Source organism: Solanum lycopersicum, chromosome 8 (assembly GCF_036512215.1).
Source record: "Solanum lycopersicum chromosome 8, SLM_r2.1".
Classification (NCBI taxonomy): Eukaryota; Viridiplantae; Streptophyta; class Magnoliopsida; order Solanales; family Solanaceae; genus Solanum; species Solanum lycopersicum.
This window is the reverse complement of record NC_090807.1, coordinates 62,253,466-62,268,589: the sequence shown is the minus strand read 5'-3', so window position 1 is coordinate 62,268,589 and position 15,124 is coordinate 62,253,466. Positions and strand designations below refer to the sequence as shown.

General features: G+C 32.9%; 1 protein-coding gene across 1 annotated transcript; it reads right to left on the bottom strand.

Moving 5' to 3' along the window:
- Positions 1-570: 570 nt before the first annotated feature.
- On the bottom strand, positions 571-7,762 carry LOC101248601 (G-type lectin S-receptor-like serine/threonine-protein kinase CES101). Its single transcript, XM_010327294.4, has 14 exons — positions 6,350-7,762; positions 6,171-6,278; positions 5,879-6,075; positions 5,587-5,797; positions 5,267-5,504; positions 5,026-5,176; positions 4,700-4,946; positions 2,642-3,598; positions 2,259-2,354; positions 1,972-2,168; positions 1,687-1,897; positions 1,364-1,601; positions 1,123-1,273; positions 571-1,042 (listed from the first exon to the last, which is right to left on the bottom strand). Exons 1-14 carry the CDS (start codon positions 7,518-7,520, stop codon positions 734-736), a joined length of 4,482 nt encoding a protein of 1,493 aa, XP_010325596.1. The 5' UTR covers positions 7,521-7,762; the 3' UTR covers positions 571-733.
- Between the last annotated feature and the right edge of the window lie 7,362 nt (positions 7,763-15,124).

The following is a 15,124-nucleotide window of genomic DNA, read 5'->3' as shown; positions in this document are numbered from 1 at the left end:
AATTTAAGAAAAAATACAATGTAGACATTATTCTTATAACACTGATGTATGTATAGATGAAAAATAAGTAGAAAATTAGTACATAAATCTCTGAGTTCTTATCGACTCCTTTCATATCCTGTCAAACTTCAAGAGTTTTCTTCATCTACTTTAACTATACAAAAATAATAATAGCCTAATGATCTTGGTAGGGGTTTCATGAGATAAAGCATTTAAAAATGAACGAAAACTGAGATATGAAAAATTAGTGTCAACTTCGGGGGCTGCTGATGGGTTCCACCTTCCTTTTAATACATAAATTGATACTTCAACTCAATATTTAAAGCAGGCCCCTATGCCAGATTGCGTCTAAATCGTGTATGAACTCATAACATAAAGTCTACAGCCATCCTTGCATCCAGTTTTAGGGAAAATAAGATTAAATTTGAGGTGGTCCAGAACATTATACCTCCTGGACTGGACCTAAAATGATTATGAAATGTCTGTTGTTATATGTTGTTCCTAAGTACTAGTAAAATCGAAACAGCCTATGAACCATGACTCGACAGGCTTGTCCGCTATAAGATAGACTTGTTTGAAACCAACGATGGATTATGCCCGAGTTCTAGTATGTATGAAGCAGGCAAAATTAGCTTTTAGACCTTAACAAAAAAGAGCCTAAAAGTAATTTAGAGGTCATTACAACTTTGGTGATATATGCAATCTTTATTACAACAAAATAACATCTCTAGTCTTATCTTGCTTCAATGACAGTAATGGAACAATCATTAATTGAACATTGTTCTGTTTTGTTTGATGACGAATATGATTCAGCTTCGTCTCTTCCTGTGAAAAATGCAGGTTGTTTTGCGATTGGCAGTGACATACTTCCATTACCAAGCATTGAGATAACATCAGACATTGTTGGCCTATCTGTTGCTCCTTCTTGTACACATAATAGTCCGACATGTATAACTCGTAAAAATTGTTCAGTGTCGTAAAGATCTTCAAGAGCTGGATCCTTCAGTTCTAGTCCACACCCTTCTTTCCATAGTTCCCATGCCTAAACCAGAATGATGAATTATCTCAAACTTTGTACATTTAGTACTTCAAATATAAAAAAGGATGTCAAGAAACACTTACATAACCTATTAAGTTGAGCGGACGATTGAATTGTTGTAAGCTAGCATTTCTCCTACCACTCAAAATTTCCAGCATTAAGACTCCAAAGCTGAAGACATCAGACTTGATTGAGAAAGCTCCTTCCATGGCGAACTCGGGAGCCATGTAACCACTGTGTATAGAGAACATTTTCCACTTAAGTCAGTATGAATATGTATACATGTTCTCTATAGGTTAATATCAAGAAATATGCTGAACTCACTATGTTCCAACAACCCTTCGAGTCACTGCTTCCGTCTCATTCTGTTTGAAAGTTCTTGCCAGACCAAAATCAGCTATCTTAGGATTCATGTTTTCATCCAAGAGCACATTACTGGCCTTTAGATCTCTATGTATCACTCTCATTCTTGAGTATTTGTGAAGATAGAGTAATCCTTGAGCAATTCCTTCGATAATCTCAAAGCGCTTCTGCCAATCCAGTAGCTTCTTTGTTTCAGGATCTGTCAATGACTGAAAACATTTCATCAAACATTTCGACAGTTATTTGGAAAAAAAAAAGATAATAATTTTGAAATGGTTACAAACCAAAAAGGAAGAAGTCCAAGCTCTTGTTAGGCATGTACTCATATATCAACATTTTCTCATCTCCGTGAATACAACATCCTAGAACTCGAACTAGATTCCTGTGCTGAACCTTGGCAATTAGTATAAGCTCATTCTTGAACTCCGCAAGTCCTTGACCTGATGTTCTTGAAAGTCTCTTGACTGCCACCTCTCTCCCATCAGGAAATTGTCCCTGTCATACATTTTCACAGGTTATTACTACAACAGAAATTTTTGGGGTACATATGTAACACAATGAAAATGTACCTTATAAACAGGTCCAAAACCACCCTCTCCAAGCTTGTTATCACTCGAGAAGTTGTTTGTGGCTGCCAGTATCAATCCAAAGCTAAATATCTTCAAATCTTGTACTTCCCTTTCATCTTCTTCTTTCAGATTTGTGTTGCTGAAGCTGTCTGCTGCGTTCATCTCATGTATATGCTCTTCCTTCTTTCTTTTCTCATCTATGCAAGAGAAGTACGTAGATATACATACATGCTTAAAATAACTGATGAACAACATACTAATTAGTAAATCACTTTTCAGAGACTTACGTTGTAGTTTTTGTATTCTTGTTTTGATTAAGCAGACCAAACCACATATGAGCATTGTGATAACTATAGATAATACTATCCATATCCAAGTTTTTCCTGCACACGTAACACAATGAAAATTATGCAGTTGATTCTTCACTAATACAGTTTATATATTGAAAATTGAAAAACTGTAAAGACGGAGAATGGGTAGAAGAACTTTACAAATAGAAAAACTGTATAGAAGGGAGGAAGAGTAGGAGCTGTTTTTAAATTTGTTTAGCTGTGATCAGTTGTATCTTTTTACTTAAGATATACTGTATTCTGTTTTTGGGTGATTGCAATAAAATGTGTTTGTTCGACCAAAAAATTAGTTCATAAGTATGACATAATTAAAGACTAACCTTTAGATGATTTTGGTGAAACCAGAACATATCTTTGAACTGCATTACCACTCTCATCGACTCGAAAATCCCTCTTTCCATTCCAAATCCGGCAGCCTGTCCCATTGCTGTTAAGACTGGTGAATCCAACACAACTGCAGTGCTCCCAGCACTTCTGCATACAATCACCAAGACTAATGCTTGCATTGTCATAATAACTAGTACTAGTACCAGATAAATCTATAAAGTCTCCTCTCTTTTGCTCAAATTTATCACTGTCCTTTCGACACTCAGGCAACTGACTAGAGACACAACCGTCATCACCTCCATAACCATAACAGAACTTATTATAACGGGTGTATATACTACCGTCTCCAGCAGCAATAGCTCCATCTGAAGACAACTCAAGACTTGGGAAACTTCCCTTTGTAGCCTCAAATTGGAAGAACATCCCATCAGTACCGGATACCAAGTTGAGATTGTACTGATAAGTAGTAGCAGAATCACGGAATGAAGGTAAGTATGGAAAACCTTGATCGTTCCAAGCCCCACTAGTCCAATAAATCTCTCCCCTTCGACTAACAACCAACTGAAATGCATCTTGAATTGCCTCCAAACTTAAAGTAAACGCCCCTGAGGCCGGAATTGTACTACTAACCAACCAAGAAGTTAAAGTCCAATTCTGCCTTGTGGTAAGGTTATAACCAAGCTTCATACCAGGCAAAAGACAACTGGTAGGATGATCAAAGCTTTGCCATAAAGTCCGGTTCCGAGTCTCATCCTGAACCACAAAATTTCCAGAATCTTGAAGCCTAGCTATTAAACTTCCTGTCAATAAAGGAGTGGCAATATTCACAACTGTCTTTCCTCCACTGGTGATTCTCAATGCTCCTGTAGAATCTAATGTGAGCAATCCTGAGTTGTTCAATATAGGTGTATTTGGATTGGCTATCCATAATTTCTTCTCTACTGGATCACCTGCATACCATATTCCAAGATAAGTTTTATTTGTTTGTGGGATAGAGAAAAATCCCAACTTGAATCTTCCACCTTCTGAATCAAGTACCTGTGAGTGATTGAGTACATCACCAGGCTTCATTGAGGTTATTGCAGCTACAGATGGAATGTTAATGATACATGTTTGGCTGCAGAATAAGGTCAAGATGAGGAAGAAAGTGTAATTTGCTAAAGATTTCATTTGGCAGCCAGATAGAAAGAAATGTTGCTGCAGATAATAATAGATTATTCCTTTTTAGGTTGTTTACTGTTGAAATCCAATAATGCATTAGAGAATAGACAATTATATTAAATCATTTTCCAGCCAGAAATTTTGAAGATTTTTCTAAATAGAAGTATTACCTTACTTGTAGGAAAATTTGTTGAAAGAGACAATCTTTAATGTTGTTGTTGAAATGTGAACTCAATTTGCATTTTGTTTCTGTTCTTTCTTTGACTTTTCTAATTTCTTTTTTTCTTGTTCATACTTCTCTATTTCATTTTGCTGCTTGCTAATATAATTCAAAAAATCATATCTACTTGTTGAAATACACTGTGAACTTCATTGATGCATTGTTGAATCAAGATTAAGAATGTCCTTGACTCGTCGAGTAAGTTGTTTGGACTAGATTAGTTTACAGTCATCCTTATGAATTATGATCCTCAGATAAGTTATCCATTTATGTGGACCACAAAAAATAATCATCATTGATGAGTCTCCTAATTTTAAAAATATACAGGAGCTAATAAATAAAGAGAATCTTACAATCCCAAGGTTGTTACACTAATAAATGTTATTATATTTAAGTGAGAAAATGCACAAACAAAAAAATAAGAGAAGTTGTTGATAATTTTAGTCTTTGTAGGAGAGAGATTTAATGTATTGTTACAAAGACAGCTAAAGACAGCTATACAAGTGTTAACAGTACAAATTGACTAATCTATACCATAAGGAAACATGCTTTTCATGTATAGCTACTGAGTGTTGCACAATAGAGTACAGCAAGATAATGACTCTAAGCTATCTTGCTTCAATGACAGTGATGGAACAGTCATTAACCGAACATTGTTCTGCTTTGATACCCGATGAATTTGATTCAGCTTCATTTCTTCCTGTGAAAAATGCTGGTTGTTTTGGCGTAGGCAGTGGCATACTTTCATTACCAAGCATTGAGATAACATCAGACATTGTTGGCCTATCTGTTGCTCCTTCTTGTACACATAATAGTCCAACATGAATAACTCGTAACAACAGTTTAGTGTCACATAAATCTCCAAGAGCTGGATCCTTCAGTTCCAGTGCACACCCTTCTTTCCATAGTTCCCATGCCTAAACCAAAATGATCAGTATCCTCAAACTTTATGTATTTTAGTACTTAAAAGGAAAAGGGGTGTCAAGTACAACTTACATAACCTATTAAGTTGAGTGGACGATCGAATTGTTGTAAGCTAGTAGTTCTCCTTCCACTCACAATTTCCAGCATTAAGATTCCAAAGCTGAAGACATCAGACTTGATTGAGAATGCTCCTTCCATTGCGAACTCAGGAGCCATGTAACCACTGTACAGGAGACAGGAAACATTACCGATTTAGTCAATATGAAAATGTATAAATGAAGTACACCTATATGAAGAAATAAGCTCTACTCACTATGTTCCTACAACCCTGGCAGTCACTGCCTCCGTCTCATTCTGTTTGAAAATTCTTGCCATACCAAAATCAGCTATCTTAGGATTCATATTCTCATCCAATAGCACATTACTGGCTTTAAGATCTCTATGTATCACTCTCATTCTTGAGTATTTGTGAAGATAGAGCAATCCTTGAGCAATTCCTTCAATAATTTCATAACGTTTCTGCCAATCCAGGAGCTTCTTTCTTTCAGGATCTGTCAAAGATAAAGCATTTCAGGTCAAAATTTTCAGAACTTACTTGAGCTATTAATTCTTTGTTTTGAAATGGTAACGAACCAAATAGGAAGAAGTCCAAGCTCTTGTTAGGCATGTACTCATATATCAACATTTTCTCATCTTCGTGAATACAGCATCCTAAAACTCGAACTAGATTTGTGTGCTGAACTTTTGCAATGAGTATAAGCTCATTCTTGAACTCTACAAGACCTTGACCTGATGTTCGGGAAAGTCTCTTGACTGCCACCTCTCTCCCATCTGGAAATTTTCCCTGTTATAAAATTTTTACAGGTAATTCAGTTAATGCAATGATGGCACTGAAGTTTTTCGAAGGCATATAATGTAATTATACCTTATAAACAGGTCCAAAACCACCCTCTCCAAGCTTGTTTTCACTTGAGAAGTTGTTTGTGGCTGCCAATACAAATCGAAAGCTAAATATCTTCAAATCTTGGACTTCCCTTCCATCCTTTTCTTTCAAATTGGTGTCGTTGAAGCTATCGGATGCTGTCAACTCACGTATATACTCTTCCTCCCTTCTTTTCTCAGCTGTGCAAGAGAAGTTTGTAGATATTTATACATGCTTAGCATAATTGATAAAATAACATACTAGTTAATCATTTTTCACCTTTTCGGTGATTTACCTCGTAGTTTGCGCCTTCTCACTATAATGTAGCAGATGAAACCAGATATCAGCATAGGGAGAACAATAGCTACAACAATTACTATCCATATCCAATTCTTTTGTTTTCCTGCACACATAGGTTGTTGAGTGTCATACAGGTGACTCTTGATCTATTCAAAATATATTATAAGTATTTACCATTAGATGATTTTGATGAAACCAGAACATATTTTTTCACTGTATCACCACTCTCATCAACTTGAAACTCCCCATTTCCATTCCAAATTATGCAACCTGTTCCATTGGTGGTGGTGGTGAAGCCAACACAACTGCAGTGCTCCCAGCACCTCTTCATGCAATCACCAAGACTAGTGCTTGCATTATCATAAATGTTAGAATTAGATCTATCGATAAAGTCTCCGCTCTTCTGCTCAAATTTATCCCCATCCTTTCGGCACTCAGGCAACTGATTAGAGACACAACCATCTTGACTTTCATAACCATAACAGAACTCATTATAAAGGGCGTATACACGACTGTCTTCATCACCACCAAAAATAGCCCCATTAAAATTCAACACAAGACTTGGGAAACTTCTATCTGGAGCATCAAATTGGAAGTAAACACCATCTTTTTCAGACACCAAGTTGAGATTATACTGATATCTGTTAGAAGAATCATTCAATGCAGTTAAGAAAGGAAAAATTCCATTGTTCCAAGCGCCACTAGTCCAATAAACCTCTCCTCTTCGACGTATAAGCAGCTGAAATGCATCTTCAATGGACTCCAGACTTAAAGTAAAAGCCCCCGAGGCCGGAATAGAACTACTCAACCAAGAAGTTAAAGTCCAATTCTGCTTTGTTGTAAGGTTATATCCAATCTTCATACCTGGCAAAAGAGTATCGGTAGGATGATCGAAGCTTTGCCATAAATTCCTGTTCCGAGTTTCATCTTGAAGCACAAGATTTCCAGAATCTTGAAGCCTAGCTATTAAACTTCCTGTCAATAAAGGAGGGGTAATATTCACAACTGTTTTCCCTTCACTAGTGATTTTCAATGTTCCTGTAGTATCTATAGTGAGCAATCCTGAATTGTTCAATAAAGGCGTATTTGGATTGGCTATCCATAATTTCTTACCTTGTGGATCACCTGCATACCATATACCGAGATAATAGTTATTTGTTTGTGAGATAGAGAAAAATCCTAACTTGAATTTTCCACCTTCAGAATCAAGAACCTGAGAGTGATTTAGTTCATCACCAGGCTTCATTGAGGTTATTGCAGCCACAGATGGAAGGTTAATGAGATATGTATGGCTGAAGAATAAGGTCAATATTAAGATGAAGATGGGATTGGCTGAAGATTTCATTTTTGGCAGCTAGAAACAAAAACACAAAAAAGTTGCTGCAGATAATATGATCATCTCTTTATATAGTTGTCTGTTGTTCAAAGCAAGAAGTCATGAACCTGAGAATAATCAATACTTTGAAACATTTTTCAGCCAGAATTTTTCAATCATTTACTTGGAGGAAAGCTTGTTGAAAGAGACATTAATCTTGACTTTTTCTAAAAACCAAATTCATATTTGGTGTCTGTTTTTTTTATTTGACTTTTCTATTTCTTTCTTTCCTTCCTGGTGTTTTAAACAAAACCAGCACCAAGTGTTCGATTTTTATTGAAAACTAAAAAGTGAACAAACAATTCGCGTAGGGGGACTAGATCAAAGCCTCCTAAGCTATAGTAACATGATCATAATTTTCAAACCTTAAGATTGCTTAGTAATGAATATAATAATATTTTAGAGAAGAAATGCAAGAAAATTTACTCAAATCTTTAATCTGATGAATGCTGCAACTTTGAAGAAAAGTCATACAACAGGATAAACAACTTTGCTGCAAATAAATGCATGGACTTGCACTTAAACACTAATTACTAACATCTTCTTACAATCACTCTCTCTACATATATTACTTCTCTTTGCTGTAAAACACATATCTCAGTCTATTTAGTCTGTAAATTGTATTGTCTACTTGGATGCCTCAACTGTAAACAATCAAGCTCTATGATGTAATGTACGAATAGTGGTGAATTTTAACATCCGTTGATAGGACTGCTATTTCTTCAATAGCTAGTTAATTGAAGATTTGGAAATTTTGTTCATTAGTTGATTCGGATTATTCCTCAATATGGCGAGGTGCTTCAGCAATAAAATACAGTTGGGGAAATATTGAAGATAATGACATGCTTTTGAGAAGCAAATTGTCCAAGTCTATATAAGTAGAGTACCGATCCATTCCCCAACACATGTGGTACTCTAGCTCTCTCTAACCGTTTTAACAACAAGTTAGGGACTATAATATTGATTGAGGAGTAACACACAAAGTGACAGCTTATACTTCTTTACTCATTGGCTTCTGATGGTGTTTCTTGAATTCTCTAATATCCTAAAAGAACCATTTTTCTCAGCTAAATTAATGAAATGCTGCACCGAGGTGTTTTACATTATCCCTTGTTTCATCACAGATACTAGTCCACAAATTTTGTTTGGGACATTGTATATGTATGTTTTGTTATTTGTTGTTTCACATACGATCATGTATAGATATGTCTCTGATCATAAACTAACCTTGAACTTACCTTCAGATGATTGCCTCCAAGTTATTTTTTAATTGATTATAACAAGAGTTTTATTTTGTTTTCATACAGATCCTATTAAACTTCCTATGTTTGTTTTTCTTTTTTTGAATATTTTGTCTTTAAAAATATTAATTCTCCCATATTTTCATGAAGCCATCAAGCCTCCGATTCTATAACTTATTCCGATATAACATCATTTGATGACTCTCACACACACAAAATAGAAAGAATAAGCAGAGATGAACAACAAAAAAGCAGCATATGCCAAAAGCTCCTTTTGTTTTTTGAATATACTTTTCAAATGATGAAAACAATGTATTCCACCCTTGTATATATCCTTGGGAGTTTCACAAAACCAGCTGTTTCTTGCATATACATATTTCATCATGTAAAGTCCCATAGTGTCCTACAAATACTCCTTACAACCTAATAGACAAAACAAAGAAAAAAATCATTGTTTTTTCGTCTCTTTTACTTGTGGAAATGGAAGAAAATACTTATGAGATGGAAAACGCTTCAACTCGTAGGCCAAGATCAGTGGAAGATGAAGAGGACATATCTAAACAATATGTTCATAAAGTAGGGATGGAACTCCATAGGGATGATTATGAGGAGGATTATAGAGGATCATATGGAGGAGATGATCAAGAAATGAAGCCAACAAAAATTGAAGTTTTTGGATGGCATTTATATGGGATGTGCTCCTACTTCATTCACACTGTGTTAATTCCGATTGTGTTTCCCCTCATTATTAGCCAGACTTTGTATTGGCCACAGAAACCTCAGCTTGGACTTGTGAAGAATGCCAAGGGATTGGAGTGTAGACAAAGGGAGTTAGAACTGTAAGTTCGTAAACTATTAGTCGTTTGACAAACTGAACTTGTTTGAAAAGATTTGATGTTTTAGAGGGAAAAACAGAACTTCTATTTTTCAGATTTTTCCTTAACTTTTTCAAATAGTGAAATATTAACTAAGTACGCGATAATTTATACAAATACTTTTATGATAAAGGTCATGTTATATAGGATAAAAACACCTATACTGCTATACATATGTTTTGTTTCTGAAAAAGGAAGAACGATGATAAGGAAACATAGTTGGTGAAGCACTGGTGATACTTCTTTTATGTTTGCATCTGACATATCTTGAATAATTAACCTAATATGATATAATATACATATAATCCATGTATAGTATGTATATAATTGTGTATAATCTATGTCTACCAACTAGGAAAAGTAAACAGTGAATCTGACCGGCTATCCTCTAGTATGCAGTATAACGTTCGTTTTCCATTTTTTAATGTAAATTACTTGTAATCAGTATTGTGCATAACCAGTATAATATCATCTACTGTTTACATGTTGCTTTGGAGTTTAAAAATAATAAAAGGATCATGAAACAGATAGTGATTAATTGAGCATATATCTACTTCCAGGTATGAAATGTTAACAAAACACAGAATGAATCTCGCTGGTACTGAGTATTCAGCACTAGAGTGGACTTCAATATCTTGGATAATTGGCCTAATTCTAGAAGCACCAGTTCTTGGATTCCTTTCGATCCACCTCGACTATGGCAGGAACCAACAGCTCATTGCAGCTGCATCGACAGCCATAGGAGGTTTGTTCTGTCTTCCAGCAGGATTTTTCAAGACTAGATGGATTTTTCCACCTTATATTGCTGCTATTGTTGCTGCCAATACCATTGTATCATCCTGTCACGCCCGCCACCTTGGCCTAATGGTACGAGGCCTCGTTGGTTCACCTATCCGAAAAAGCCAATTCCCGGATAGAAAAGCTGTTGCTAGTTGGCTTTCCCTTCATTCCACTGCAGCTGGCTGCTTAGGTGCTGCTCTTATGTCTGCTTTTACTTACCATATGCTCAGGAAATCTGATAGCTTTACTAGCTTGTGGGTTGTGTCTATCTTTAGTGGCCTAATTTGGTTTATTGGAATGGTTCACATTGCTACCTCGAATCGACCTGGTCAAAATGCAGACTTACATACCAATTCTGCTCCAAAAACTCATGTCGTTTCGATCTTCAAGTACCCTCATGCAGCTGGAAGTCTTGCTGGTGTTTTCCTTTCATCTTTCACAACAATGTGCATTTTCACAGCAGGGGTTCTTTATTCTATAGGAGTCCTTTGCATCCCACCAGGAAACATATTAAAGCTATGGCTCACCTATTTCATCTTCCCATTAGTTTCCCTTCCACTTACTCATCCATTCCAACATCTTATAAGAGCTGATGCAGTCAAAATGCAACTTCTTGGTTTCATACTATCAGCAATAGTCTCAGGATTCGGATTCTACTATCGCCACGATCACTGGAACAGAACTTACATATTCATCTTTACTGCAATACAAACAACAGCCACAGGGATTTTACATGCATTTGGTAGAGTCCTTTGGCTAGACTGCTCACCATCAGGTAAAGAAGGTGCTTTCTCAGTTTGGTTCTCTTGGATAAGAGCCTTAGGGGCTTGTGCTGGTTTTGCACTTGCATCAACTTCACCTCAAAACATTGAAATGTCATTTGGTGTAGCATTTTGTGCTGCTATTCTTGGAAAAATCATACTAATCTTTGGGAATATTAGTAACTTTGGAGGTGCAAAAGCTGCAGGACATGTTAAAGATAGTGAAAGAGGTTCACCAGTGCCTACTGCCCTGGATATTGGTGTTGAAATCAAGGAGCCAGTGTCAACAGAAGTTCAAGAAGAAGAAAAAGTTCAAATCTAGTGATGTATGTTAATGTTACTAATAATTTTTTGTGTGTTGTTTTGACATTTTTTTTTGTCTTTTTGGCTTGATTTGTTTTCTTGGTTCCTTCAAAAGAATATTTTTACTTAACATTGGTGCATGAACAAAGTTGTATGTAACATCTGTTCAATTCTGTATGTATCATGGATTTTATTTTGTGTTGAATTTTGGAATTATGTTTGATCCTAAAAATTTAGTAATCTAACTTGAATTTTGGAATCTAAAAAGGTTTCACTTCGAATCACTTACAAAAACTTTAAAAATAACTACAAGTTGTATTCATTACCAAAAACAACTCTAATTTTCAAATATCATTTTTCATTTTGAAAACAAAAATTATCTTTTCCAAAATTTCACAATTTTTATAGTTGTTATTTCGTTTACTTTGATTATCTTTATTATTTTTACTGAAAAAAAATTTGCATATACCTCATTTATTTTTACCTCACTTATAGAGTTATTGTTAGTATGTTGTTTGTGTTTTACATACTGAAAGGGCTCTAACTTTAACACACAATTTCAATAAATGGGTATTTTGGCCCACTTTTTTTTTTTTAAAAAAAAAGACTTAATGTAGTTGACCTGTTTTTTTATCTATTTAATGTGATGTGCCATTATTAAACTACTCACTCAAAATTAGGAAATTATGGTGTGAAGTTATTTTAGTTTATTTTGTCAAAATAAGAACTTCTAAGTTAAGAAAAAGAAAATAAGGGTATAAAATCACAATGCTTTGTTTTTCTTCAATAAAATCATTTAAATTCGTTTCTTGTTTTTCATAATTCATATTTACTTTGTACTTTGAAAAATATTTATATATGTCATTCAATACACTCACTATTATATTTTTAGGTCACATTTGTCCTTGTAGTTATATAATATTCGAATATACCGCTTGCCCTAACGAAAATAAGAATATAAAATCAAGTATAAAGATAAATTTGACTATTTTCTCAAGATACAAGAATAATTTAATCAACACTCTTAGATATAATCTTTTTTTTTAAATTCTTTCTATTACTGAATATTTATTTACGCCAAATCACATTTTTGAAGATGAATGATAAAAAATAAATATTTTAAGAGCCATATTTTATTAAATTATAATTTACTATTCAAAATAAAACAAAATTAATAATGTGAGCATCATATTTGTTTACTAGCCATGCAAATCTGAAAAGGGAAAAAGAAAAGAGAGAAAAGGAGAAAAGAATATTTCTTTTTTACACTTTTAACTCAAAAATTTGTCCAAATAACTTTTTGAAAAAATAAAATATAAAAATAATTTTGGGACAAAAAAGATACTTATCTTATCATTGTGAAAGACTAATTTTATTATATTTAGTTTAGAAGAATGGTACTTTTATTATTTAATCAATCGAACAAGTCGCTGTCATTTTGTAATTTATTTTTATGTAATTTTTAAATATATCATATTATCTAAAAAAAAAAAATGAAAGATTGAACCATACCTAAAATTATTCTCCTTAATATAACAAATGACATTGGTCCCTGGAAAATAAAATTACTATTTTTTCCACCATGCAAAATAAAAAATATATATTGAAACAATAATTAATTGGTTTACATTTTTTGGAAGCAAAAGTAATGTTTGGTCCAAAGTCATAATCAAGAAGTAGCACTTAATTAATACCACATACCAAAAAGTACAAATTAAAGACCTTTTGCCATAAAAGAGATGTTTATAACCCTATCCGTTTATTATTATTTGTCAGGTTTATTGAAAATAATCGTTTAAAATTAATTGTTAATTTAAACAAATATAAAATAATCAATTATCTTTTTTTTAATTATGTCCTTAATGTGAAAAAAGTAATTTCAAAAGTTACTTGACTATTTAATGTGAAAAAAGTTATTTTTACTGTTTTAAAAAGTACAAACTATTTTAATAATGATTAATAGTAGGATTATATTAGTCAATTGCAAATTATATTAAATTTTTGAAAAAATACACAAGTATTCCTTGGATGATGACCGAAATTTCGAAGGCACAACTTAACTAAAACTAAGGTCTTATTACTGAACTTTTTCTTTATTGTAATTTTGTATACCTGCTGTCTTACGTGGCACACTCCATATTTCCACGCAATTGAGACGCATTGGGTGATATTTGGATGTTATGTAAGTCAAAAAGGTGCACAAAATTCAAAAAAATAATAATTAAGGAGGTAATAAGACCTTAATTTAATTAAGATGTATCTTTAAGACTTCGATCATAATCTAGAAATTAAGAATATTTGTACATTTTTTCTAAAATTTTCTTAAAAGTACGTACCATTTTAATAATGATTAATGGTAAGCCACCGGGATTAACAATGTTGATTTATCTACTTGATCAATTGATTGAGAAATACATTAAAATATTTAATGAGAGGAAATTGTTTATACAATGTTGGAGAAATTTTTTTAAAATTATCTTTGTAAACTCTTTTAGAATAGATATTTGAATGTTTATTTTAGATCAATTAGTTAAGTTATGTAGTTTTGCTTGTTCTTAGAAATTGTGAGACTGTGAATTTATTTTATACTCTCTCGGTGTTCCTATTTAGTTGTCCATTTTACAAAAGGCACACATATTAAAATAACAATAATTAATATAGTGAAGTTACAATCTTACCTTTATTAAATATGATTTCAAAAAAGATAAATTAAAACTATAAAATTTTCGAAAAGTTTAAATGAGGATATAATAGGAAAAAAATTATCCTTTTTTAATTTGTCAAAATAGACAAGTAAATAGAAACAGAGGAAATACTTTTTAAAAATATACATTTAAACGTGAACATTATCATAATGTTAATTATTTGAAAAAAGTATTATCAAACATAACTTCATTTTAACTCCAATTCTAAAAAAATCAATTTAAAATAAAAAAAAATTGAACCCCCTTTGATTTGAAATCGAAACTAGTGATGTGTTTGAACATGCATATTTTGTAAAAAAAAAAATTGATTAAGAAAACTATTAGAAACTCAAAAATATTTGAAGATCTAATTTTATGATAATATTAAATTTTAAAATCTGATTCAAAATTATAAACGATAGCAAACACAAAGTAAAATGTCAAATATGGAAGCAGCAAATTAAATTAAGTTTCAAGAATAGATAGAAATATCTATAAAGAGTAATTTGATCACTCTACGTTTTAAACATCTTTTATATCATAAATTACAAAATTGAAGTGTATAATAGATTAGTCAATTGTCTTGCTTTACGAGGAATTTTTGTTTATTCTTCTCCTAAAACATAGCACATAGAGTCGTAGCGATATAATTTCATAATAAAATACATAATTATTTTATCTTATAGTCTATTAAAAAGAATATTTAGTCTCATAATTATTGATCTTATTATTTATATTATAATGATGAAATACGTTATTCCATACGTATAAAAAAAATTCTCGTACTTAGTTATGTTTCTCCTTTTCCTACATTTGCTAAAATGAAAAGCACAGAGAATAATAAAAAGCTTCAAGAGGAGGATATGGGACAAGAACAAATGACTTTAATTTTTTTCCCTAAGAAACAACTTTTCTATTTCAATTAATTAT